The sequence below is a fragment of the Monodon monoceros genome, unplaced genomic scaffold (genome assembly GCF_005190385.1).
Source record: "Monodon monoceros isolate NGI ecotype Baffin Bay Population unplaced genomic scaffold, NGI_Narwhal_1 Super_Scaffold_4, whole genome shotgun sequence".
Taxonomy (NCBI): domain Eukaryota; kingdom Metazoa; phylum Chordata; class Mammalia; order Artiodactyla; family Monodontidae; genus Monodon; species Monodon monoceros.
In genome coordinates, this window is record NW_021703781.1 from 55,913,149 (window position 1) to 55,940,937 (window position 27,789).

At 41.9% G+C, this 27,789-nt stretch overlaps 1 protein-coding gene across 5 annotated transcripts in view; it reads right to left on the reverse strand.

Moving 5' to 3' along the window:
* The window catches only part of ARMH3 (armadillo like helical domain containing 3), a 171,737-nt gene that overhangs the window by 24,905 nt on the left and 119,043 nt on the right, over positions 1 to 27,789 (reverse strand). For all 5 annotated transcript variants that reach the window (XM_029245134.1, XM_029245135.1, XM_029245131.1 and 2 more), the window contains one exon: positions 7,824 to 7,902. In XM_029245134.1, the coding sequence (XP_029100967.1) occupies positions 7,824 to 7,902 (79 nt within the window). The remainder of the gene's footprint in view (positions 1 to 7,823; positions 7,903 to 27,789) is intronic.

The following is a 27,789-nucleotide window of genomic DNA, read 5'->3' on the forward strand; positions in this document are numbered from 1 at the left end:
CGTGAGAGTCTTAAATCTCAGCTCACCAGCATGTGTCTCTGCCAAGGCTGCCTTGCATGGTGGCCAAGGCCCTGTTTTAAGATAAGAAAACATCACAGGGGCTCTCAGAATGGGCTGCTCAGAGGACCCGATTGCCCTGGGATGCAATATAGGTGGCTCCATGGGGAAAGTGACCCACACTCACCTCCTGCTCAGGAAGCCCCACCTCACAGCTTTACAGCCCCCTTCTCCCAGTCTTCCTCAACAACCAGTGGTATGCTGGAGCTGACTTACACATGCTTGGCCTGTGAGAGATGATTGTTAAATTTTCAAGCACTGTGAGAGCCACTTGGCTTCACACTGGTAGCCATGGTGGGAGCATTCACCCTCAGCACTACAAATCAGCCCCCTCCAACCACTCACCCCGCTACCAGTTATTAAACATTTACTAGCACCCCAAGGGCCAAGAACTCTAAAGCTGAAGTACCAGGCTCCATTTTCCTCATAAGGCTTGAAGCTTTTAGGATATCTCCCCAAGATCTTTCTGTGCTTCCTCCTACATGTTCACAAGTAACAGGTGCCACCCAGACACCCTAACAACATTTTGTCCCACAAACTAGGGCTCTCCTCTTATTAGCAGTATCTCACTGTTCTCTGGGAAAATAAAGTTAGGTTTCGTTAGGATCTTTAAACACTCAGCAGTTATTTATAGTGGCTATTATCTTAGGATGAGGAGAAAAGCAAAAAGGGTTAGAAAGATGACTAACAGATGAAAATAAATACTCAGCTTCCAGTGCAACTTTCAATCAGATGTGAAGCATCTGATTTTTTTTCCCTAATTGACTTTAACCTACTCCTACAAATGAATGATTCTCTGTTTCATCATAATACTTTCAAAGATACCTCTTATAACATGACATTATACAGGGCCTCCTCTGAAACCAAAATCCAAAGCCTTAGTGAGAGTGGAGACTTGAAGAAATAATGGGAGGCATCTAGTGACACTGTCCTATAGTCCTGTGGCACATGGGGGTGCCAGCAGACCACCTTTGTGATCTTCCCGGAAAATCCCTAAATTTGTATGAAAAATTTTTAGCAAGCCCCTGGGCCACTTGGTTTAAAGGAATACCAGCTTCCAGATAGGTTTGCTCATGCTTAGATACAGAAAGTAGAATGGTAGTTGCCAGGGGCAAGGTGGAGGGCAGGAAAAGGGGAGTTGTTCAATACACAGAGTTTCAGTTTTTTGTTTTCTTTTTAAATTAATTAATTAATTTATTTTTGGCTGTGTTGGGTCTTTGTTGCTGCATGCAGGCTTTCTCTAGTTGCGGTGAGTGGGGGCTACTCTTTGTTGCGGTGCATGGGCTTCTCATTGTGGTGGCTTCTCTTGTTGCGGAGCACAGGCTCTAGGCGTGCAGGCTTCAGTAGTTGTGGCATGTGGGCTCAGTAGTTGTGGCTCGCGAGTCTAGAACATAGGCTCAGGAGTTCTGGTGCATGGGCTTAGTTGCTCCATGGCATGTGGGATCTTCCCAGTCCAGGGCTCGAACCCATGATAAATTGCACAACAATGTATATATTAACACTACTGTAGTGTACACTTAAGAGTGGTTAAGATGATAAATTTTGTTATGTGTTTTTTACCAGGACAAAAAAAGAGAGAGATAGGTTTGCTCAGTAGGTCTAATCATATGCCTAGTAGCATTGAGGCTGGCTCATGCTAGGCCTTTGAGATGAACGCTTGTGAACTGAATCAAAGGCAGTACAATTAGGACAGGGATGAGAGTCAGTGCACTAGGGTTTATGGAAGATGTGCTAACAATTTAAATGACTGAATCATATTTCTAAGGCATCCAGCCCCTGGGTGCCCTGGGACCCAAGGACAAGGCATAGAAACTCTGGGACTCTTCTCCACTCTTTCTGTCCTTTTCAGGTCCTGGCTTTGAGTACATTTTACAATCTGTGCCTCTCCATTTATCCAATTCCTACCTTTCTTCTTTCAAGGCCCAACTCACTTCTTCTCTCTTCCACATGGCCTTTCCTGACCACCACAACCTGCAGAGATCTTTCTCCAACAGGAACACACAGATCCTATTGCTAGTACTGGTCGGCTATTGATAATAAATTGCCTTAAGCCATCTTTTGCACTTACTCCATCCTTTGAGAACAAAGGCCCTTTATCATACCTCTGTATCCCTCAAATGCCTGGCTCAATCTAAAGCACAAAGCACTAAATGCTAAAATACTGATAGCTGAATGAAGGCTGAAGAAAGTAAAAGTGGGCCATTTACTTGTTTTCCAATGGGATATTTCAATGGCACAAAATTGGTCATAAGTATGACTGAAAGCTTAAGGAATCAGGTGCTCAGGGAAGGTTTTGACTTGAATCTTAAACTGCCACTATGTACTCTAGATATTCAGGGCTCTAGAGAATCTTCTGTAAAGTTCTGCTATGAATCCCTCTGTTGCCTATAAGGAAGTTAGAGCTGATATAAATCAATGTCATAGCATTTGCAAACCAAAACAAATAGTGAATAGTCTAAAAGGTGCTTAAGATCTTCAATGGGCATTTTCAAAGGTCTGATGGCTTTGGGGGCAAGGGAAGTATGAGGTACTATTCAAGGCACCTAAGCCAGTGATTCTTTAAAAAGAAATATGTTGAAGGGGTCAAAGCCTGACTGAGACTTTTAAGAAAGATGGACCCTCTTCAAGAAAAAAAAAAAAAAAGGACATATGCATAATTTTACACAATTTCAGTGCGCAGTAATTTCCTAAAGCCTATTCTTGGACTTTGGATTAAAAACCTGTGAGCCAGTATTCCAAAAAATTTCATGACAGATCTCGAGTGTAGACCCAATTCTAGTAGGATGCAGCCAGTAATAAAAAAGTCTTTTTCCTAATTTGAAAAGCAGGAATAAAGGACAGGGAGTATATAAGAGTTTAGGGTAGGACAGGATAGGGAGGAAAACCCCCTGAAGAGCTCTTCTATTGTAACATACTTATCTGCAGAGAGCACTGCATCATCAAGACAGTACATCCTCAAAGCATCCAAACCCAAGATTTAGTCTGGGGTCTAGAGTTTCTCTTAAATACCTTCCTTCCCCATTTATTTAGTACAAACAAAAGGGTCATTGGGATTTATCTATGAAAATGCCACAGGTTGTGTGACTCAGCTATCCTCGTGAGAGAATAAAAATCAGGGTGCGTGTCACTGGTAGGGATAGGGGCATACCAAATGATTCTACCAGCTAGTGACAGATGCTTACCAACAAGCCGTACTGAGAAGAGAAAGGAGCTAAATCTCAGCTGAGGGTGGGCAAGGGGCCTGAAGGACAGGTTTTATAAGATGTACTAAAGACAAGCAAACCCAGTAGGGAATAAACTGGGAGTAGTTTCACAGTTCTTGGAAAAGCAAGTTGTACCTTCTCTATAAACTTTATTCATAAAGATACATGAAATACAAAAAGCGGTCAAAGTGCCCTTACCAAACACCATATGCAAAAAATTAATTCAAAATAGGTCAAAGACCTAAATGTAAGAGCTAAAACTATACAACTCTTAGAAGAAAACATAGGGGAAAAGTTTCATGACACTGGATTTAGTAATGATGACACCAGAAGTACAGGCAACCAAAGAACAGACAAACAGGACTTCATCAAAATTGAAAACTTGTTCATCCAGGGACACTGTCAACATAGTAAAAAGGCAACCCACAGAATGGGAGAAAATATTTGCAAATCACATGTCTGATGAAGGATAAATATCTAGAATAGATAAAGAATTCCTAAAACTCAACAACAAAAATCCAAACAACCCAATTAAAAAATGGGCAAGGGGCTTGAAGAGACATTTCTCCAAAGAAGATAAACAAATGGCCAGTAAACACATAAAAAGATGCTCAACATTAATAATGATTAGGGAAATAAAAATCAGAACCATAATGAGACACTACTTCACCCCCATTAGGATGGCTATTATCAAAAAAATCAGAAAATGGGCTTCCCTGGTGGCGCAGTAGTTGAGAGTCCGCCTGCCAATGCAGGGGACACGGGTTCATGCCCCGGTCCGGGAAGATCCCACATGCCGCAGAGCAGCTGGGCCCGTGAGCCATGGCCGCTAAGCCTGCACGTCCGAAGCCTGTGCTCCACAACGGGAGAGGTCACAGCAGTGAGAGGCCCGCGTACCGCAAAAAAAAAAAAAAATCAGAAAACAACCAGTGTTGACAAGGATGTGGAAAAATTGGAATGTAAAATGGTGCTGCCACTGTGGGAAACACTATGATGGCTTCTCAAAAAATTAAACATAGAATTAACTACCATTTGATCCAGCAGTCCCACCTCTGGGTATATACACAAAAGAACTGAAAGCAGGGACTCAAAACACCAACATTCATAGCAGCATTCTTCACAATAGTCAAAAGGTGGAAACAACCCAAATGTCCATCGATGGTTAGAAGGATAAACAAAATGTGCTATACACATACAATGGAATATTATTCAACTTTGAAACGAATGAAATTCTGATACATGCTACAACATGGACAAAACTTGAAGACATTTTGCTAAGAGAAATAAACCATATACAAAAGGACAAATATTGTATGATTCCACTTTCTGTGAGACCCCTAGAATAGTCAGGTACATGGAGACAAATAGTAGAATAGTGGTTACCAGGGGCTGGGGGTACAGGAAATGAGGAGTCATTGTTTAATGGGTTTAGGGTTTCAGCATGGAATGATGAAAAAGTTCTGGAGATGGACAGTAGTGATGGTTGCACAACAATGTGAATGCACTTAATGCCACTGAACTGTACACTTAAGAACTATTCAAATGGTAAATTTTATGCAGATTTTACCACAAACACACAAAAGGAGTCAAAACGAGCAAGCTTCACAATCAACTCCAGACAAATATGACACCTGTGTATACAAAATAAAAATGCACGCAGGGGCTTCCCTGGTGGTGCAGTGGTTGAGAGTCCGCCTGCCGATGCAGGGGACACGGGTTCGTGCCCTGGTCTGGGAAGATCCCACATGCCGCGGAGCGGCTGGGCCCGTGAGCCATGGCCACTGAGCCTGCGCGTCCGGAGCCTGTGTTCCGCGACGGGAGAGGCCACAACAGTGAGAGGCCCGCGTACCGCAAAAAAAAAAAAAAAAAATGTACGCAGTTTATTACACTAGAAAATGAATGACCATTCAGTCACACTGAGGGTATTAACTGATTAAAAAGCTTTGCCCTCCATGAAGCCAATGAGAAGTAATAAAAAATGTCATCTATCTTCTGGACATCTGAAAAGAAACCCCAGTGTGAGAGACTGGGCTTTGTTTATTAAGCAATAATGGATTTACAAACATCATCTTGAAATGCCTCAAACACACACTAGAATGTGTCTGGGGGTTGCCAGAACTAAACCTCTTGCCAGAAGAAAATGGCAGCCTAGGCAGGCAGATCTAGCAAAGAGCCCTCTCTTGTCTGCTATCTTACTAAGTGCTATAAATCCCAGTTAACGTCTATCCATGGTCTTTAGGCTTTAATTTAGGAGTATTTTAGAATCTAGATGGGGATTAAGTTCCTGATTTTTTCTTTCTACTTAGTTTGCTGCTAACAACTGAGGCCCTATTTTTCTTTCTTTCTTTTTTTTTTTTTTTTTTTGGCCAAATGGCATGTGGGATCTTAGTTCTCCCACCAGGGATTGAACTCAAGCCCCCTGAATTGGAAGCGTGGAGTCTAAATCACTGGACCACCAGGCTCTATTGCATCCCAAAGCCAGTTCTTTGAGAAGCTGTGAACACGCTTAATATTAGTGACATTAGCATTAATGTTCATAACTGAGGGGAGAGAAGTGCTCCAACACATGTTGGAGATTAACAAGGAGTCAAAATACTTTTAATCTGATATGCTGAGAATAAAACCAAGTGCACCCTCATGCTGTCATTTATTGCCCTTCAGAGTCAGTTAGGGAAGAGAAGCAACAACTATTTTGAGGGCAATTTTGAAAAGGGTCCCAGAATAGTTATCACCCTTCCCCCACTACCCAAGTGAAAAGAGTTGTTAAGAAAGGTAATGAATATACAAAAACTCCATGAGAGCAAGGACTACACTTAGATTATTCACCACTGATCCCTACTACCCAGGACCACACTTTGTATACAGCAGGCATGCAATTATTTACTAAGAAAATAAATCTTTGAGAGTGCTATCCCTTCCTCATTCTCAAATAGGGCTGTGTACTCTCTCACTCTATAGAAGTCGCCTCATCTCTGGCTTGTGGACTCTTACTGAGAGTCACTTTCATCACTTCATTTAACTTTGAAAGAAGTTGGAGAAGGGTGAGGACACGTGCTTGCTAATCATCCTTTTCCAGATTGCCTCATGCGCCAGAATGGATTTTATTATTGGTCTGTGGCTGCTACTGCTGTAGGAAGATTTCAGCCTGACCTTCCCAAGCTGCTGGGGGATGAATACTGCACGTGGCTGACTGGGAAAATGTGTCTTCCTTTTTTTTTTTTTTTTTTTTTTTTAAAGCTTTTAGGCTAACCAGAGCTCACTGTGGTAAGAAAGTCACCCTTTCTTTCACTATACAAAACTCAAGATGTTGAATTCTTTTGCATAAAAATGGTATAATAAAACTGATCTGAACTGGTCCAACAGGAAAAAGGTAGGATCTTGAAGCACCTCACAGAGAGCAGTGGCATCAAAGTCCTATACAGGACTTAGGACTGCTCCATAGGCAGAAGAGGAAAAAAGAAAATGAAAGTTATTTATCAAAGCGGTTTAAATAAGAGGATGGATTCTCACAGCTGGCCTCACAAAAGAGAACAAATATGTCAAGGGGAATAACTGATAGACTAATTGAGTCCTATCCATCTGGCTGAGGAAAGAGCCACTGGTGGGAATACTGAGAAGCTGTCTGTTAGGCAAAAGGCTTGCTTGGTGCCTCATTTGGTGAGCGGAACAGCTTTTAGGAACACTGAACACACAATCACACAACAGCTAGCTGGCTGGCCCTGCCAGCAAGAGGCTCAGTGGCAAAAAAAAAGAGAGCGCAGAGCATAGGTGTTTTTTTTTTAATTGGCTTGGAGCCTATATCTGGACTCTCACCTCATGAATACCCAGGGCCTCCAACTTGGGAGTAGGGTGGGAGGGAAGGAAGATTGTGTGAATACATGTCTCATTTTGTGCTTTTAAAAACAGGACTCAAGAGTCTCATTCTGAAACATCAAGTTCAATACCATGCTACGCTAAAGCCCCATCTGTAATTTTATATAATGCAGGGCCAAGTACAGGCATTTTGGGAGAAGAGGAAATCAGGCCAGACTCAAGGAAAACAAACACACAACACTATGTGCATCTCCAACTTGGTCCATATCACAGAAAAACCTGCTCCGAAATAAATGCTCAAGGCAAATTAGAACTCAATTACTAAGGAAAATCTGTCCCAAGGAGGGCTCATGTTTTAATGAGCCAAACAGCCTCAAATTAAGCTGAACTCAGGGTTTTTCTAATTGGCAGTTTCAACCACTGCTAAGTTTTCATTTCTTATTTTCAAAAGTCAAATGACTCTCTGCCTAAAATTAAAAGAAGAAATGCCATATCACCCACTCTAAAATAACAATTCACCAAAATTTCACCTACATATCTTCTACATAATTAAGCAAACCCTTCATATGGCACAAAAACAGAAGCCATCATTCTATTTAAAGTACTACCAACAAATCCCTTACTAATTCCTCTTAGCAGCCTAGCTCTTGCCACTCCCATTAGAAGCTCAGTCATAGAACCCCTCTGCCATCAGAGAGGGCTTGATGCTAGCCACAAACTAGGGTCACTATGAGGAAAGTAGTGGCTTACCTGCTCCTCCGACAGTTGGGATATGTGATTCACAGCAGCGTAGGATTCAATTTTGGGGTTAAAGTGGTTGATGATGGCTCTGAAACAAAGAATTAACATTAATATAGCACCAGATGGAATAAGAGGATAAATGAGTTAAAAACAAGTATCGACTACCTTCTGGTTTAGAGTATGAGAGCATGGGAGTACCTGTCAGAAAGTAACTGTCCTCTTAGGAACATGAGGTCACACGGGGTGAACTGATTACTTTAAAATGGGAAGGGTTTAATAATTTATTAGACAGAGAACAGAATCAAGCATCTCTGCTCTGCAAATGAACTAGGGAAAAACCTCACAACCAAACAAAAAACAAAACCAAGCATCCTTTAGACAAGAAACAGGACCCGGGGGGCTGTCCACTAGGGGGCCCTGGTGTTTCAGTCAGAAAGAAAAGTAGTAGTTTACTTGGGAGAACAGGGCATTCAGTAACACATAGGCTAAATACAGTCTCTGAAGAAGCTAAGCTTTATCAAAGCCTACAACCAATCATCATATTTGTTAGTTAATATTTCAAACCAAAATTTTATTTCCAGCCATTCAAACCAAAATCTGAGTGTTTTCAAACACTCCCTCCTCCACCACTCTGTCACATTCAAGGTCACCAAGTCTTATCAAATCTACCTTTTATATTATTTATTTTTTATTTTATTTATTTATTTATTTATTTTGCGGTACGCGGGCCTCTCACTGTTGTGGCCTCTCCCGTTGCGGAGCAACAGGCTCCGGACGCACAGGCTCAGCGTCCATGGCTCACGGGCCTAGCCACTCCGCGGCATGTGGGATCTTCCCGGACCGGGGCATGAACCCGTGTCCCCTGCATCGGCAGGCAGACTCTCAACCACTGCGCCACCAGGGAAGCCCCAAATTTACCTTTTAAAAACCTCTGAAATCTGAAATAAATTTTCCTGAAACAAATGTCTTAGTACAGGTCTTTGTCATTTCTTGTCTGGTACAGCAGAAAAAGCACAGGTTTTAGACCAGAGGTTAGCATGGGTCCTTAGTGATATAAAAGTGATTAAAGAAATGTGGAGAACAGACAAATATTTCTAACAGAACAATTTCAAATAACATGTGTAGATACTCTCCTCCTTAGGAGGTGGGGTTTAATTCCCATTCCTACTGAGAGTAGGCTAGACTTATTTCCAAAGAAGAGTAGCGAAAGGTAAAAATAGTATCTTGACAGTAAAGAATCCTGGCGAATACTACCTTAACCAAGCGATGAAGGTGAATATCACCAGTGATGTCATGTGGCTGTCAGGTAACGCCTGGTATGATCTGATGAGAAGGGCACTTCGCCTCTGTTATATACTTTCAAAAATCCATAATCTCAGAATCTAATCGTGAGAAAAACATCAGACAAACCCACACTGGGGTACATTCTACAGAATACCTAGCCAGTACTCCTCGAGACTGTTAAGGTCATGAAAAACAAAACTTGAGAAACTGTCACAGACCAGAGACCATTGGGGAGACATGACAACCAAATGCAATGTGATAACTCTGAATTGGATCCTGGAACAGAAAGAGGACATTAATGGATAAACTGGTGAAACCCACATAAACTATGAAGTTCAGTTATTAGCAATGTATCAATGCCCATTTCTTAGTGTTGATAAATGTTCCATGGTAATGTAAGATGGGGGAAACTAGGCTGAGGGGCATACAGAAACTCTGTGTGTTATCTTTGCACTTTTTCTGTAATTCTAAAATTATTCCAAAATAAACGATTTATTAAAATGTGTATGTCTGGATAGCATAATAGAAATCAATATGTTCTTTTAATATAACTTACTGATAGTAAAGGATTATAAAACCATTTAATCTAACATAAGTATAAGCCAGAAACTTCAAAAAAAAAACCCACTATGGTTTGGAATCCTAGTTTGACCACTTGTTTTCCTGAACGATTTTGGGAAGCTGTATGTCTCACCAAAGGAAAAAAATGGGAATAATAATATCTACTTTAGCAGTTAGCACAGTATCTAGGAAGGGTGCATTGTAGGCATACAATAAATGTTTGCTGAAAGAGTGAACTAAACCTTAAGAGGATTCTTGCAATATTTATATAACAAAGCAATGTCAAGTATCTAGCACAATGCCTGGCACAAGCTGGTGCTCAATAAATATTCAATGAATGAACAAATCAAATAGGACAGAAATGGGTCAGGAGCAAGAGGCAAGTTTTGCTAACTTATTTTTCTAGAGGCTAGGACGAAGGGTAGAGATGTTATCTGCAAGTTAAGGTTGTGGGGCTTGGTCTAAATCCCAAATATCCATTGTGACCAACTGGGGTGTCAAATATTTTTCTCATTCAGAAGGCAACATTTGGGGGTATTGGCAAGGATGACAACAGTCCAGGAGCAGAAAAGAAAACCAGGAGGCTAAACCCAATGAGAAGATGGGAGGGCAGGTTTAGGGAACTGAGAATCCCACCAAACCTAGCAGCAGTACTAACTTAGTTAACCCAGTGTAGAGTCTGAGTCATAGGGTCCAGCATGCAAAAGTGATGGGATTGAGAAAAGGAAATACAATAGACAAATCAATCTACAATTAGATCTCAGTTATTTTGGAAAACAGAATCTGCATTCTGTAAATACATCTATTTCATGCTTTTGTAGGTTTGTTTTTTCCTAAGGTTTCCTTTAAATTTCTTAGTAAAAAAATTTTTTTGAAAAAAATCCTGACTCGGACTTCCCTGGTGGTGCAGTGGTTAAGAATCTGCCTCCCAATGCAGGGGACACAGGTTCGATCCCTGGTCTGGGAAGATCCCACATGCTGCGGAGCAACTAAGCCCGTACGCCACAACTACTGAGCCTGCGTGCCAAAACTACTAAAAACCACGTGCCTAGAGTCCGTGCTCTACAACAAGAGAAGCCATTGCAATGAGAAGTCCGTGCACCGCAGCAAAGAATAGCCCCCGCTCACCACAACTAGAGAAAACCCGCGCCCAGCAACGAAGACCCAATACAGCCAAATACATAAATAAATTAATTAAATTAAATTATATAAAAAACAAATCCTGACTTGACTGAACTAGGATTTTTTTGTTTTGGTTTGGTTTGCCTAGGTTTGGAAAACAGAGAACTCCAAAAAACCCTAATGTCTGTCTGGGTGGGATGGTAGCAGCCACTGGGGCCCAGCTGGCAATCCAGAGAAGCTGGTGAAATTTGGACAACTAAATAATCCCTGGGAATGGAACAGATGGGGATGCTGTAACTCTATTCCCTTTCTATCTGAAGAATTTTCTTGCCAAGAAATAAAGCAAGGAAGCAAGAAAAGAGAGAGAAAGGAAAAAGAAAAAGAGGGAAGAAAGAAAGACGGGGGCAGGTGCTCAGAGCAAGAAAAGGAGGAGAGAGGGAATGGGGGAGAGAAAGAAAAAAATTGGAAGGTACTATCTTCAAAAAGTACACTTACTGGGACTCCCCTGGTGGTGCAGTGGTTAAGAATCTGCCTGCCAATGCAGGGGACATGGGTTCGAGCCCTGGTCCGGGAAGATCCTGCCTGCCATGGAGCAACTAAGCCCGTGCACCACAACTACTGAGCCTGCGCTCTAGAGCCTGCGAGGCACAACTACTGAGCCTGCGTGCCACAACTACTGAAGCGCGCGCACCCTAGAACCCGTGCTCCACAACAAAAGAAGCCACTGCAATGAGAAGCCCACGCACCACAATGAAGAGGCCCTGCTCACCGCAACTAGAGAATGCCCGTGTGCAGCAACAAAGACCCAATGCAGCCAAAAAGAAATAAAGTTAAAAAAAGACTCTATTAAAAGAAAAAAAAAAGTACACTTATTTCCTTCCCTTCTCACCATTATACCTGCCAAGTGTCAGTTGGGTCTGTGGATGCCCTGTGCTTGATATTGCAGGGCATATATGCTAATATTGTTTGGGCAAACTTATCCTGAGGGTATGACAGATTTGCCAGTCTGAGAATTTATATTTGGAATGAAGATAAAATCATCTTCCAACCCGCCCTGTGACATTCTCGTCCCAGAGCTTCAGATCTCAGCAAGTGATGGAAGGTCTCCCACCAGGCAAGTTAAGGGACTGTTTAGAAACCTGAGAGAGGTGGAACACTGTACATCCAGTTAATAATTTCTAATTCAGTACCCACAAAGGACACAGAGTATACGTCCCTGCTTTACTTTTCTTGCTGTTTATTTGGGATTGTTATCTGTAAAATCTGACTACTAATCTGATCTTCTGAAGATAGCAGGTGCAGGGCACTAGGCCTAAGAGGTTAAGAAAAATAGACTGACACTGGCTGTTCTCCCTCCATGCTCTTTAGCAGGGTATTTCAGAGAGGGTTTGGAAGCTTCCTATTAAAGTTCTCAGGACTTCACACTGTTGAAATGGAAATATGTTCTGAGACAGCAAAGAGATGACAAAACACCAAAACCAGGCTAAGTCAGCCCACACTGAGTGACACATACCTTTGCAGCGACTGAAGTACTTAGTTTCTCCTTCACCAGGAAGTTTGGAGGCTACCAGGGTTCACCTGGGTTGTGATTTCACATTTCCCCACCTGGCCACGGTCCCAGAATTAAACTTATGCCTGACTAGTTCTCAGTAGGAGAAAGATGAAATACCAGATTTATGGATGAAGGAGGAACCTCTCTCTTTTCATTAGGCTTTCCTTCCCACTGATATCACCTTAAAAAAGATTTACTATCATCTCTTCTGAACATCTGGGAGAAGGGGGAGGGGTCTACTAAGAGATTCTAAAGTAGCTCTCTCATTTTCACTGATCAACACGTGACAGGTAGCAACTGTCCAGTGCTAAAGTCTAAAATTTGAGGTTCCAGAGAAGAAATAGCAAATTTTTTTCTATCAGAAGATGAATGAAGAGGGGTGGGATAGGGAGGGTTGGAGGGAGATGCACGAGGGAAGGGATATGGGGATATATGTATACCTATAGCTGATTCACTTTGTTATACGGCAGAAACTAACACACCATTGTAAAGCAATTATACTCCAATAAAGATGTTAAAAACAAAAAAATAAATAAATAAAAAGAAGATGAATGATCAAAGTATGAGTTCAAGTCCCTCCCTACCCATTCCATCCAAAAAGGGCAGGTTCAGAGAAGGTGAATACTGCACGAAGGACACAAGTTCCTTGCCCCTGACTAGCCTTGTAGAAAACGAAGGTCAGTAAGGAAAGAAGGTAACTGAAGAGACCAGGGAGAAAAGTCTTGCAGGAGCAGGAAGCTAGGACAGGCTTAATCAGGGCATCCCCACTAGGTTTGTACTGAATTGTTATGGACAATATCTGCCCCCACCCCACCAATTCATATACTGAAGCACTAACCTCTGATGTAATTATATTTGGAGAGAGAGTCTTTATGGAAGTAACTAAGGTTAAACGAGGTCATAAGGGTGAGGCACTAAACAGAATTAGTGTCCTTAAAAGAAGGGATAACAGAGAGCTTGCTTGATCTCTCTCTCTCCACCATGTGAGGACACAGCCAGAAGGCAGCTGTCTGCAAGCCAGGAAGAGAGTCCTCACCAGAAACTGACCCTGCTGGATTTTGATCTGGGACTTCTAGCCTCCAGAACTGTGAGAAAATTAATTTCTATTTTTTAAGCTGCCTAGTCTGTGGTATTTTGTTATGGCAGCTGAGAAGACAAATACGTGGATATTCTACTCTCCACAGAGACCCTGGCATTTGGGCAAAGCAGACCCCAAGCCAGAGTCAGTCTTAGCAAAGTAGTAGAGTGGATAAAGTCAGCTTCTCATGCTGCTGGTGACTTCCTCTCTTCATATCCTTTACATTTCAGGTTATTGTATCCTTCTCTTCTAGAAGAGGATCATTTTGAGGGTCCTATGCCACAAAGTTCCAATCAAATGCCACAAATGTAGCCACATGGGTTATCAGCAGCAGGGTTCGTAGCACCATACATGGCAAAGACAGAGATGTGCATTTTCCCTTTTATTTTCTTCTTTTTTTTTTTTTTGGCCACACTGCAAAACTTGTGGGATCTTAGTTCCCCGACCAGGGATCAAACCTGGGCCCTCGGCAGTGAGACCAGAGTCCTAACCACTGGACCACCAGAGAATTCCCTGTTTGCATTTTGAGATTGGTTTTTATCTAATATCAGCCCTTCAGGTATTTAAACAAAACCTAGCTTTGCCAAAGGAAAGCTTTCATGCTAAGAAGTATTTTGGAAAAGGGGACTTGAAAGGAGAGGAGGAGTAGGGAAGAAGAGGAAGGTGTGAGTGGGCAATGAATGAGAAAACAGCCATTATAAATAGATTAAGTCTTCTCTTTTACAAAGGTGGCAAAACAATTAAGTGGGAAGAGTCTTTTCAAGAAGTGATGCTGGGACAACTGAAAATCTACATGCAAAAGAATGATGTTGAACCACTACCACATACCATACACAAAAATTAACTCAAAATGGGACTTCCCTGGGCTTCCCTGGTGGCGCAGTGGTTGAGAGTCTGCCTGCCGATGCAGGGGACACAGGTTCATGCCCCGGTCCGGGAAGATCCCACATGCCACGGAGCGGCTGGGCCCGTGAACCATGGCCGCTGAGCCTGCGCGTCCGTAGCCTGTGCTCCGCAACAGGAGAGGCCACAACAGTGAGAGGCCCGCGTACCGCCAAAAAAGCCAAAAAACAAAAAACAATGGGACTTCCCTGGTTGGTCCCATGGTTAAGACTCTGTGCTTCAAATGCAGGGTGCATGGGTTCGATCCCTGGTTGGGGAACTAGGATCCCACATGCCATGTGGTGTGGCCAAAAAAAAAAAAAAAACCTCAAAATGGAACACAGATTTAATGTAAGATCTAAAAACTATAAAATTTTTAGAACACATGAGAGTAAATCTTCATGAACTTGGATTAGGTAATGATTTCTTAAGATACCAAAAGCACAAGCTGACAAAAGAAAAAGTAGGTCAAGTTTAAAAACTTTTGTGCTGCAAATGATACCATCAAGAAAGTGAAAAGAGGGACTTCCCTGGTGGTTCAGTGGTTAAGAATCTGCCTGCCAATGCAGGGGACACGGGTTCGAGCCCTGGTCCAGGAAGATCCCACATGCCACGGAGCAACTAAGCCCGTGCACCACAACTACTGAGCCTGCGCTCTAGAGCCCTCGAGCCACAACTACTGAAGCCCGTGAGCCACAACTACTGAAGCCTGTGTGCCTAGAGCCCATGCTCTGCAACAAGAGAAGCCACCGCAATGAGAAGCCCACGCACTGCAATGAAGAGTAGTCCTCGCTCGCAGCAACTAGAGAAAGCCTGCACGCAGCAACAAAGCCTAACGCAGCCAAAAATAAATAAATTAATTAATTAAAAAAAAAAAAAGAAAGAAAGTGAAGACAACCCACAGAATGGGAGAAAATATTTGCAAATCATGTATCTGATGAGAAACCCAGTGAGATACCACTTCACATCCACTAAGATAGCAATAACCAAAGGACAGTTAACAACTGTTGGTAAGGACAGGAAGAAATTAGAACTCTCATACACTGCTGGTAGGACTGTAAAATGGTACAGCTACTCTGGAAAGTGGTTTGGCAGTTCCTCAAATGTTAATACACAGAGTTACCTATGACCCAGAAATTCTACTCCTACATACTTGTCCAAAAGAATGAACCCATTATGTTTACACAAAAACTTGTACACAAGTGTTCATAGCAGCATTATTCATAATAGCCAAAAAACATCATAGCCAAAAAACAACCCAAATGTCCATTACCTGAAGAATGTGGTAGAGCTACAGGAGAATATTATTCACCCATAAAAAGGAATGAAGTACTGATAAATGCTACAATATGAATGAACCTTGAAAAGATTACGTTACGTAAAAGAAGCCAGACACAAAAGGCCACATATTGTACCATTCCATTTATAGGAAAAGTTCAGAATAGGCAAATTTGTAGAGATAGAAAATAAATTAGGGACTTCCTTGGTGGTCCAGTGGTAAAGAATCTGCCTTCCGATGCAGGAGATGCAGGTTCAATCCCTGGTCAGGGAACTAAGATCCCACATGCCGTGGGGCAACTACTGAGCTCGTGCGCCTCAACTAGAGAGGCTGTGTGCCTCAAACTACAGAGCCCACGTGCTCTGGAACCCGCGAGCCACAACTAGAGAGCCCACATTCCCTGGAGCCTGCGTGCCACAGCTAGAGAAGAGAAAACCTGCACGCCACAACTAGAGAGAAGCCCACGTGCCGCAACGAAGAGCCTGCGTGCCTCAACAAAGATCCTGCACATGGCATCTAAGACCCGATGCAGCCAAAAGAAAAAAAAAATGTTGGGGGTAAACTGGTGGGGGAGAAAGAAGGTTCTCCTATTCTCAACACTGTTGACTTTTTTTTTTTTTTTTTTTGAGAGATGGCTGGAGCTGCCCACATTACGCAGAGAGAGCCATCCATCCAAGACTAGGAAGAGGATTTAAAGAAATAAGGCCCAAGGAAAGGGAAAGGAGTCTGGAGGTAGAACTGAGTGGGGAACGGGAATATAATTTCTTAACAAACCTCCAGCTTTCCTCAAACTGGAACTAAATGCTCCATGAAAGCAGGGACCAGATTTATTTTGCTCACCAATATATTCCCAAGCCTTTAGTAAAACTGAATAAATGAAAGTCTAAGAAGGTTTTTTTCCAGTCTTACCACAAGTAAGGAGGTCCATGATCACCAGCTATTCTCCAAAAGTATGAAAATAACAATAAAAATGTTTTATCCCCATCCCAGAAGAAAAAGTGTCTCAGACATGAACAGCTGTCCCCCAATGAAGGAACAAAAGTTGTCACTGAAGACAGTAAAGCTTTCTCTTCCTTTCAAGTCATACCAGGAGGCTTTCTGGCATTTCTTATAAAAGTAATCCAATATCTTCTAAAAGTAAGCCTGAATTTTTGTTTGTTTATTTGGGGGTAGGGGATGGAAGAGGAGTGGGGGAGTATGTTATACTCTGGTACTGGGTCTCCTAATGCTACTGAACTGGAAAGTCCCAAAAAGGAAAAGGAATAAGAAACAGACAATGTCACAGAAAGGGAAATTGCTAAAGTCAGCCACAGTAAGGGATGGCTTTGCACCCAAAGCACCTTTAAGGGCAAGAATCTGGGCCACCCTCCAATGCAACTGTCAACTACTGACTGCTGAAGACAGGGGTCACTTATATAAACTGAAGGAAAATGAAGTGGACAGATGGAACAGCAAGGCTGAGCTACAAACTGGCTGAGGATTCCTTGGTCCATTTTTAACTTATTCTCTCTGACTCATGACTCTGCAAAGCAGCTTTCTTTCCCCCAGTGCTGGGTGGATGCTGGCTGAGACACAGTTAATGCCCAGCTTACCCAGGAAATGCATGGAAATGTTACTAGGCAATGTAGTTTAAGAGAAAATGTGGATTCTTCCTCATATCCAATGTGAATCTAAAGTAAATCCTCCTAAGATGCAATTTCTCACACAGACAATATCTCCCACAGACAGAAGCCCTTAAGGGTCTTTTATAAAACAACAAATAAATAATAGTTTCATCCAGAAGCTCAGAACATGGTGATTGTTTCCTTACTGAGACATTTGAAGAAAACCAACTGTCTCTAAAAGCTGCTATGTAAATCCTTCAGGCATAAAGGAGAAAAACAGGCAACGGTTGTTTACAGGCAAAGTTTCTATAAGCTCTGATTCCAAGGAAGGAGGAAACAACTGGTATACTCAACATGGTACATACTAGGAAGATTCCTAAAAGTTTCACCCTAAAATTATTCCTATAAGGCTACCAGATTTACATTAAAGAGTCTGATTATGGGTGAATATATGAAGCCTGATAAAAATACATTTGGATTTCAAGCCCAACCTCATAAGAGCTATAGTCCTGTATTCTCAAATACTTGCTTAAACATGTACACCTGGATGTCATGCTTTTGCTTACATGGTTTTCTTCACATGGAATGCTATTTTTCTTTATCACTAAAAAGCCAAAGCCTTATTTTTCCTTTTGGAAAGCTCAGTTAAAGCACCATTGTTTCCCTGAACAACATGATGTATATAATGTAAAAGGCAAGGCCTTAGAGGCATTAGACCTGAGTTAAAATCCTGCTTCCCCCATTTCTAGGCTGCATGACCTTGGGCAAGACATCAACCTCTGAGTACCAGAGAGGTATTCTTCATCTGGTTGGGTTTCCTTTCCAAAGCTTTGCTTTGTGTTTTCCTATATAACCATAACTTGCCCGAAAGGAAACTTTCCCCCCTCAAGCATCTTCTCTTTTCCTAGACCCAAAAGAGCAGTCCAGTGATCTACACTACAGAGCATATTCCCAGATATCTGGAACTAAAGACAAGAAAACCAGGGGAATTCCCTGGTGGTCCAATAGTTAGGACTCCGTGCTTCCACTGCAGGACTGCAGGGGATACAGGTTCGAACCCTACTCAAGGAACTAAGATCCCACGTGCAATGCGGCACGGCCAAAAAAAAAAAAAAAGACAAGAAAACCATCATGTTCATAACTGCTTCAACTTGGGAAACCTTCAAACATACAGGTTACAAGACTGGCCTCTGAGAAAGGGTTGAAGGTATGACTGAGTGGTATGTGGGGGTGATTAAAATGGTCTACCTGAGGTTGAGTTATTTAACTTTTATTTATTTTAATGTTTCATAAACTCTTTTCTCTTATAAATTTATTTTTGGCTGCATTGGGTCTTCATTGCTGCATGTGGGCTTTCTCTAGTTGCGGCGAGCGGGGGCTACTCTTCGTTGCAGTGCGCCGGCTTCTCATTGCAGTGTCTTCTCTTGTTGCGAAGCACAGGCTCTAGGCGCGAGGGCTTCAGTAGTTGTGGCTCACGGGCTCTAGAGCGCAGGCTCAGTAGTTGTGGTGCACGGGCTTAGCTGCTCCGCGGCATGTGGGATCTTCCTGGACCAGGGCTCTAACCCGTGTCCCCTGCACTGGCAGGCGGATTCTTAACCACTGGCCACCAGAGAAGTCCACGTTATTTAACTTTAAACTAACACTTCTTTTCACCTTCAGAATTGCCTCATATATTCCCATTTCATGCAGTAATAAGCTTCCCTCTTCATGAAGTCAATGAATCTTCAGCCCATCCAATTCAACAGCAACCAAAAAAGCAATTTCCCTTGATGCCTTTTAACAGCAGTGTATTACAAGCCTCAGAGACTCTGCTGATTAACATTAAACAAAATGAAACCTCAAATAAGAATACCTTTTAACCTTTTCACTTTGACACTATCTAGTCAGAACTTCAGCAAGTGACCTGTTAGGGTTTTCCTCCAACTTATCCCTTATGTACTAGGTTTTAACCCTTTCAGGCCAATTATCCCCTTCCTTATACTGCTGTTCCTGTGGCCATTCTTTTCAGGACCAGAGACACAAAAATGGACCCTTACTACAGAAGGCACCATCAGGAAGGATGAGCTATTGGCCAATGCCTCTACTTGCTTGCTTTATTCAATGATCCAAGTCTGTAAATTGGCCAAGAGAACTTGATTTATTTGTACACATAAATTTATTGATTGAAGGAAATGGAATAGAGAATGCCTCATACTACACCATAGTAACCCTCAGGTTTTAAATCAGAGAATGATTTAAGTCAGTATTCCTCTTGATTTCTAGGTGAGAAACATATGTGTCACACTAGGTAACTTACAACTACTGGACAATATTTTTCCAGTATCTGCATTGGACAAATGAAAGTTCACAATTCATTAACTGGAAGGAAAGAGGAAAGAGTTAATGTGTATGAAACATACATGGCCTGAGGGGCAGTGGCCTCATTTTCTGAAGCTGTGCATGGCTACACATTTTGGCAGTTTGAGCTTTCTACCTTGATGCATGATTTTGCCCAAAGTAGGTTTCCGCCTCATCACCTGCTAGAAATTAAGCAATTGGTTATAGCTAATTTGCTTGAAAACTGAGCTAATTTCTAGTTACTGTGGCCCCAAACCATAGATTTAAGCCAAGTAAGATGCCATGGGCTTTACACTTTGGCTAAATTATCTCTTCCAGCACTGCCATGAGACAGAAACAGAATTCCTTCCTGCTTTAGATACTTGCCTGACATTGTTTCACTGTTTCCATAATCACAGTGAATGTAAATGGAGAAGAATGAACCACAGGAGATAAAGGAACCACAGAAGTCAAATGGACCATCTTAATCCATGCCCCTTAGAAATGTCTGCTTTTTATCAAAGCTTTCTCTCAATAAATGAACAGAGGCCCCAAAACTTTCCTAGGACAAAACACCTACAAGATTAGCCTACGTCTGCTCAGATCCCATTACTCTGTGCTACAGATTCCCTTACTCTGTCTCTAGTGGCAGGCCAGCAGTTGCTGGCAGAGTTCCTGGGGCTATAGAATGCAAACCTTTGATAGCCTCTGCAATTAGTAGTTTAGCCCTGGATTTCCTGTCTCCAGAAGCAAGGCCCCTCTACACTCTCAGAAACTAGTGAATATAAAGGAACAAAATGGGCCATGTAAAAATGTCTAATAGATTTTCTGCCCTACTCAGGATACACGAAAATCCTAATACATACCTGGGAGGACTTCTGAGGCAGTGGAGATAGCTCAAAACCCCAAGAAGTGATCTACTTTTAATTAATCGTGAACATTCCAATCCCCTGAATGTGACCTGAGAACTTTTAAGAAAAAAAAACTGACATGCGCCAAAAACTGTATTTTAATTATACCTCATTCCCATTTGTGCAATTAATCAATTTATTATAAGGCATTTATAACTTTTGAGCGGGGGGGGCAGGATGGCAAAAAAAATAGTAACTGACTAACTTAGGCTTCTTTTCCTATCACTTCAAAAATAGAAGGAAATTAATTTAATGGATCACATGCTAGACTGGGGAGAGAGGGAAATATTCTGTGGATCCCATACTGGTTAGAGAAAAAGATGCACATGGATTCCAAACTAAATGAGAAGAGCTGTGCATATACATCAGTGGTGGAGAGGGAAGAATGGGGATCTCATGTGGATAAAAACAGAAGAAGGCTGTCAAGATTTCTGAGTTGGTCCAGTATGGGCCATACAGACACCATGCTAGAAAGGAGTGGTCCTGATGTTCATGTAAAGGAGTGACAGGATACTGGCTATATGGATCACATACTGGTTTTCAAGTACTCCAAGTAAAGAATGAAATTAAAAGACATGAAAAGGGGTTTATGCTCCATCCCAGGGGGATCTTTTAGAACTCCTCAGAAAAGGCAATCAGCGACTCTGCCAAAGTAATTAAGCAGGCGAACATTTACCATAAAGCCCACATCAGTTAAGTGAACAGAGATGAATCGTATTACAGTGCACTGTCAGCTCTGAGCCTGCAGGTGCTAACCACTGAAATGCAGCGTTACTCGGCCCTGACTGCTCGCCCACCCACTGTGACAGAGAGCTTTGCCTTTCTTGTCAGCTCTGAAAAAGCAGGCTGCTTTCACCTGCTCTGTCTGTGCTCTGTTGCCTTCAGAGAAGCCCTAGCACAAGTGATTTACCCTAAGAAGACTGGGTGTAAATAGTAGGGGCAGGTGGTAGGGCTGGCTAGAGAAAGGAACCTTGAGAGGTAGAAAGGATGGGTGTCGGAGAAAAAGCAGGGGAGCTGGGTAGTAAAGTAAGAAGAATAGGATAGTTTAGTAAATCAAGAAGTAAATGAAGAATAAATAAGCTGTTCAATGTTTTGAACCATTCTGCTTAGGTGAAGTTGATGGTATCTCTCACTGGAAAGGGGAAAAGTTAAAACTTTGTTGCAATGTACTTTCTCCACAGGAAAAGAAATATTACTGAGGAATATTGTTTTTTCAATATTAATAGCAGTCTCAATATCAGCATTATTAATGAGTTAGCTCCAAAGCTATTTTTCTCAACAACCTAATCACTATCTATTATTGAACAAAATCCACTGTTTGCTAAAGGAAATGGGTATTTATCAATCATCCTAAGATTTACAAATGGTACCCAATGTACCTTTGGCCCTATTTTTTTCTGCAAAGAATTTATAAGAGTCAGAATAAAAGCCTCAAACTGACTAAATGGCAGCCTACTAAGTCAGAGGCCCAGAGAGCGTCTATTCAACAGAAACCCTTACAAGAGGAAGGCTGTAAGAGTTCCTGCGGGGACAAATTAAAAAATCATATATGGGGACAAATTTAAAAATCATATAACACATTAAAAATACTCATCAGAGACCATGTGGTTATCACTCAGAGGAGTAGTTAAGAGTAGACAGGCAAGTAGGTAAGGCCCGTGTGTTTAGAAACCAATGAATCTCTAACTCATTACAGAGAGGAGATCCCAGAGACACTGCTGCGAGACAGACATGACCAACCTATTGAGGAAATGACATGGAATGGGTTTGTGACCAAAATTGATGGAGGTCTCACATCACGTATTTGAGCTCCTCTCTAGGCCTAGAACAGGTGCAAACAAAGAGCTGTGGTAAAAATGATTTACAGCCTTATTTTCTACCATACCTCTTTGTTTGCAACAGGGCCTGCAGTTTCCTTACATTCAAAGGCAGCGGGAGGTGGGAAAAGGAGAGGAGACTAGATGACTACTACTCAGAACCAAGCAGCGCTGCCCAGGAGAGGACTTAATGGGAGGAAAAATTTGAGGCCTGATTCTTTGACAGCACCTCCAATAATAGCTAGTAAACCAGGGGGTAAGAGCCAGCTCCACACATTCATCATAATAGTGCAACAAGACGAAGGTCTTTGGGGGAGAGTCTATGAAATCCGGAGTAAGAAGATGAAGCCCATGTGGAGGGTGAGGCGGTCGGCTCTGGCAGACTGCCTCTACGGGAGGCTGCGTTTAATTGTTTTATGCTCAGGAGGAAGTTATTAGCTGCTTTCTCTCCAATATACCAGAAATAATGGTAAGCTTTTCTCCTCCTGAAACGGTGATGCTACGAAAAGGAGAGATTTAGCTTTAAAGTGATTACAGGACTTTGTTTATCCTGTATGCACCATTTTAGAAAGAGAGAAATTCTATATCTTCTCCCCTTCCCTTACTCTGCAAATTGACTGCTTTCTCACATAGTGAAGGAACACTCTGTCCCTAGAAGAAAGTCCTATGGTATCTGAAGCTAAGAGTTTGATAGCACAGCCCATGACTCGACGGTTCAGTTTGTCTGGCAAACACCTGAATACCTACTAGGCAATGGGGGAAGTGAATGAAATTTGATCCCAGGTAGCAAGGAACTTACAGATTAGTGGAAGAGACACATACCACAGACAGACAATCTCATTATGATGTTGTAAGGACTAGACTGACAAAGAGTAGACCAAAGGTACCATGAGCACACAGAGGAGGGGCATTAGCCCAACCTGGGAACTTGGGAAAGGCATTCTAAAGGAGATGGTGCTTGAGCAGAGTATTGAAATATGAGTTAATTTAATCAGGCAAGGAAAGATAAGAATGTCTTGACACTTTTTCTTATAGGGATGGAGACTATTACCCAATTTTTACTAAGTCAGGCTAAAGAAACCTTACTAGATAAGTTAAATTAAGGTTAATGCAACTAAAAAAAAAAAAAAAATAGCCATCCAAGTTTTCCCAGTAAACCAAAGAGAAAAGTTATAGCTTCCTTTCCTAGGATCTTGTTTTGAATCTCTTCCAGCTAAGGGGTAGCAGGAAACCTTAGTGAAAGCCATGAGACCTTTGCCTGCAGGGGTCCTGTTTGCATCTTTTTGCTCAGTGCTGACTCAAAGATGCTCATGGCAAGTTCTGTATCTCCTCTACCCTAAACTAAACGTAAACACAAAGCAACTAGCAAAGTTGAAGTCAGGCCTTTCAGTCTCATGGGAGTGGATGAGGCCTTTCACTCTTATATGGGAGTGGATGGATCTCAGCTGTGCTGTGCCCGCCCTCTACAGTGTGTCAGTCTCCAGCTGGTGATGCAGCTGCTTCACTTAAAGCCAGACTGAAGCCTCTAGACTCTGATCTCCACCAAACCACACTGAAGAGACTAAATGGCTCTGCTTTGCAGCTGCCTGTTAATTGTAACTGTTTCCTTGGTTCCCTTTTGGCTTATAAGACAATATACATTTGGGAAGGTCCTCAGTAGGAAGCACACAAGAGAAACTTTAACCTCACAAAGGGCCTGAAAAAAACACCTTACTGCCAAGAGCAGTAAGGCATCCAAACAGCTATAACATTAGCATGTGAAACACATTCAGAATCACAGATTCCTTCAGCAGGGCCTCTAGCTTACATAAATGACAGCAGCCCATCACTCAGCCAATGAGAGGGTTTTTTAAGGAATCCTTAAAATCATCCTTAAAATTCAGTGAAACTGCAAGATAAAAATAGCATTAATTGCCCTGACTTGTTACTTAAAAAAAAGGAAGAAAGACAATATATAATCCTATCAGTAATGCACTTTAAAGTGGCTTTAATTGTCTCAAAGCCCCATTTCAGCTAATTAAAACCTTTTGGCTGTCCTCTTGTTACCCTGGAGGGAATCAGAAGTTAGTAAATTCTACTGTGTTAGGATAAATAACTCACCTCATCATTGAGAAAGGTGGACTCTGCTAACAATTCCAAAGTGTACTTCCTGGCTATACTAGGATAACCCAGAAGCTGCCAAGACTGTTGTCTATTAAGATCTGAAGCAGACTTTTGGAAGTACTATGTGTTGGGGGGGCTTCCTACAAGGACTTCTTAGGCATTTCAATATCCACTTCCCTAGCTTTTTAGGACCTCAGTCAGGTTAGCTGATGATTCTAGAAGACAATGGTAGCAGTATAAAGCCTTGGAACCATTCATTCCAGTCATCTATTCATGCACCCAACAAACATGTATTGTACCATACTGCACTGTGCTAGGGGCAGAGATTCCAGAAGTAAAACAAACAAACAGTCTCTGTCCTTAGAAGCTCACCATCTAGTGACGGACAGACATGTAAACAACTATCCCTCAATGTGATAGGTGCTCTAAGAGAGAAACGTACAAAGTCCTATGGCAATGTACAAAGTGCTATGGCATTCGGCCTCAAAGAATCCAGTACGCTTTAAAGAAAGGTGACATCTCAGCTAGATTTTGAAGCATTAAATAAGATTTTGCTAGGTGAAAAGAATAGGAAGACATTCTAGGTAAACAGCATGTGCAAGGCACAGAGGTTTGAAATTTGATACTCTGTGGCCATGTCTAATTCAGCCAGATCTTAGGATAGATGGAAGAGGGGTAGTAAATAAGGCTAGAAAGATGTCATTTGAAGAAATTTGGACATTATCCTATCCCTATCAATGATGGGGAATCACACAACGTTTAAAATCTGATGATTTTTCTAATGAAATATTTTAGACATAGAAAAGAATGCAGAAAAGAATATACTGAATGTTTGTTTACCCAATATCCAACTTAAGAAAGTGTTACAAATACCTTTCAAACTCTCCAGGTACTTCTTCTGGATCGCATATCTGTCTCTTCCCAGAAGTAAACACTCTCCTGATTTTCGCACTTATCATCCCTATACACAGCTTTATTCTTTCACTAAATATGAGTATGTCTCTAAATGGTTTTTGTTTTTAATATGTGCATATTACCTTATATTCTGCAACTTTTTGTTCAATATTATATTTGTGAGATTTCTATTGATTTGTGTAGTTCTAATCCATTTTCAGTGTTATATAATATTCCAGTGTGCAAATATATCACAATCCATTCTGTTGCCTGAAATGTAGGTGGTTTCCAATTTTCTTGGTATTACAAACAAAAAACAATACTTAACACGTGTTCTTTTTTTTTTTTGCCGCACTGTGCAGCACGTGGGATCTTAGTTCCCCAACCAGGAATCAAATCCACGCTCCCTGCACTGGAAGTGCCGAGTGTTAATAAATTTATTTTTTTATTTTTGGCTGTGTTGGGTCTTCGTTTCTGTGCGAGGGCTTTCTCCAGTTGTGGCGAGTGGGGGCCACTCTTCATCGCGGTGTGCGGGCCTCTCACTGTCACGGCCTCTCCCATTGTGGAGCACAAGCTACAGACACGCAGCCTCAGTAGTTGTGGCTCACGGGCTTAGTTGCTCCGCGCATATGGGATCCTCCCAGACCAGGGCTCGAACCCGCGTCCCCTGCATTGGCAGGCGGATTCTTAACCACTGCGCCACAAGGGAAGCCCCCAACACGTGTTCTTATTTATATATCCTTGTGATCATTTGGGAAAGTTTCTCAAAGATATATACCAAGGAATGAAATTACTGTATTGTAAGGTTTGGGCAACTTGGACTTTACTAGATATTGCCAAACTGCCCTCAAACATGGTACCAACATACTCCCATCAGCAGTGTTTATGACCTGCACTTCTGAAATTCAACTCCAGTGACTGAATAAATGTGAGAGGTTATGAGGCCTTGAATTGAAATGGTAGTTGTAGAAATGGAGACTTTGAGAAATATTGGGTTGGCCAAAAAGTTCGTTCGGGGTAAAGGAGTGAGATGACTCTAAAGCAACCTTGAGAGTTCTGCTTTAGGCAACTGAACAGACGATGATACCACTGAGATAGTAAACACAGGGGGATATGGTTCTTAAATTGGTGTATTCAATAAGGCATATTCTTTGGAATGTCAAGTTTGAAGTACTTGTGGGACCTCTAGGTAGGGTATGAAGTTCAAGAGGCAAGACCATGCTTGTAGTAAAAACTGTAAAACTTGTTCACCTAGGTAGCTACAAAGAATCAGATACTTAGGCTCAAAACAGTTAAGAAAATAAATAAAGAGAACAGCACATTCTACTAGTTAACACTAGTTTCTCATTCCAGAAAAAAACAAAGTCAGTTATATGCCCCATGATACAAGGTAGGTACCCTCCCCTTAAACTAACTCTATATCTGACTTTCCACCTGTTTAGACTAAAACCTTTGGCCTAAGGTAGAACAAGCAGGGATGAAAGATGACAGCTTCATAACACTAGACCTCAAAGAGCTACTACCAAGCTGTGCTTTAAATGTTATTAACAAAGGGGAGACGACCTGACATCCTGTTTGACAACGGAAACAAGCCTTAGCTCCTTTGAGTGTATCCTACTCAGGTACCCTTAAACATTTCTATAATTTGCTGTGTTTTGAACTCCTTGCTCTTCCAGATATATGGAAAGGTGCTTTTTAAGCAAGAAGGAAGTATTTATTGAGAAAATATGATGAATACTTCTTCATTCTCTACCTAATTTCAACAAAGTGTGAATAGAAGCTCAGAAAATGGGGTAATAGTGATACAGCAGTTTCATCCTAGTGGGATATAGGAACAGTTGGGAATCTAAGGTACCACCGGTGTCACGCCTGTTTTTCAGTGGTAACTGACCTTAGAAAAAATGCAGGGTTAAGAACCCAGAATTATATTCTAATAAAACAATGTGTTGGTCTCTTTATTTTTAGAAAGAAAGTAGAGATATCTAGTGCCTACAGAAACCAGGCTAAAACACCACCCTTCAAACCCTAAGGTGAATAAGGAGTCAACTTACTCCTGCCCTATAGTGTGAGGATGGGTGTTAATCAACCTATCATGTCTAATTTTCTAGACCTCTTCTGTTGCCACTAGCCATATGTGGCTACTGACCACTTGAAACGTAGTGCAACCGAGGAACTGAATTTTTTTTTTTTTTTTTTTTTTGCGGTACGCGGGCCTCTCACTGCTGTGGCCTCTCCCGTTGCGGAGCACAGGCTCCGGATGCGCAGGCTCAACGGCCATGGCTCACGGTGGGGGAGGGGGGGGTGGATGCGGGATCCTCCCAGACCGGGGCACGAACCCGTGTCCTCTGCATCGGCAGGCGGACTCTCAACCACTGTGCCACCAGGGAAGCCCTGAATTTTTATTTTAATTAATTTAAACTAAAAAAACTAAAGCAGTGTAAAATATTATTCCATTAGATACAACATTGTTTTAGAAGGACTTCATTTCATTTTCATCACTGCACGGCATAAGGTATTGCTGCTCTATTACAGTGTATGTCGGGCATGTGTGTCGTTTCTAGTACTACCCATA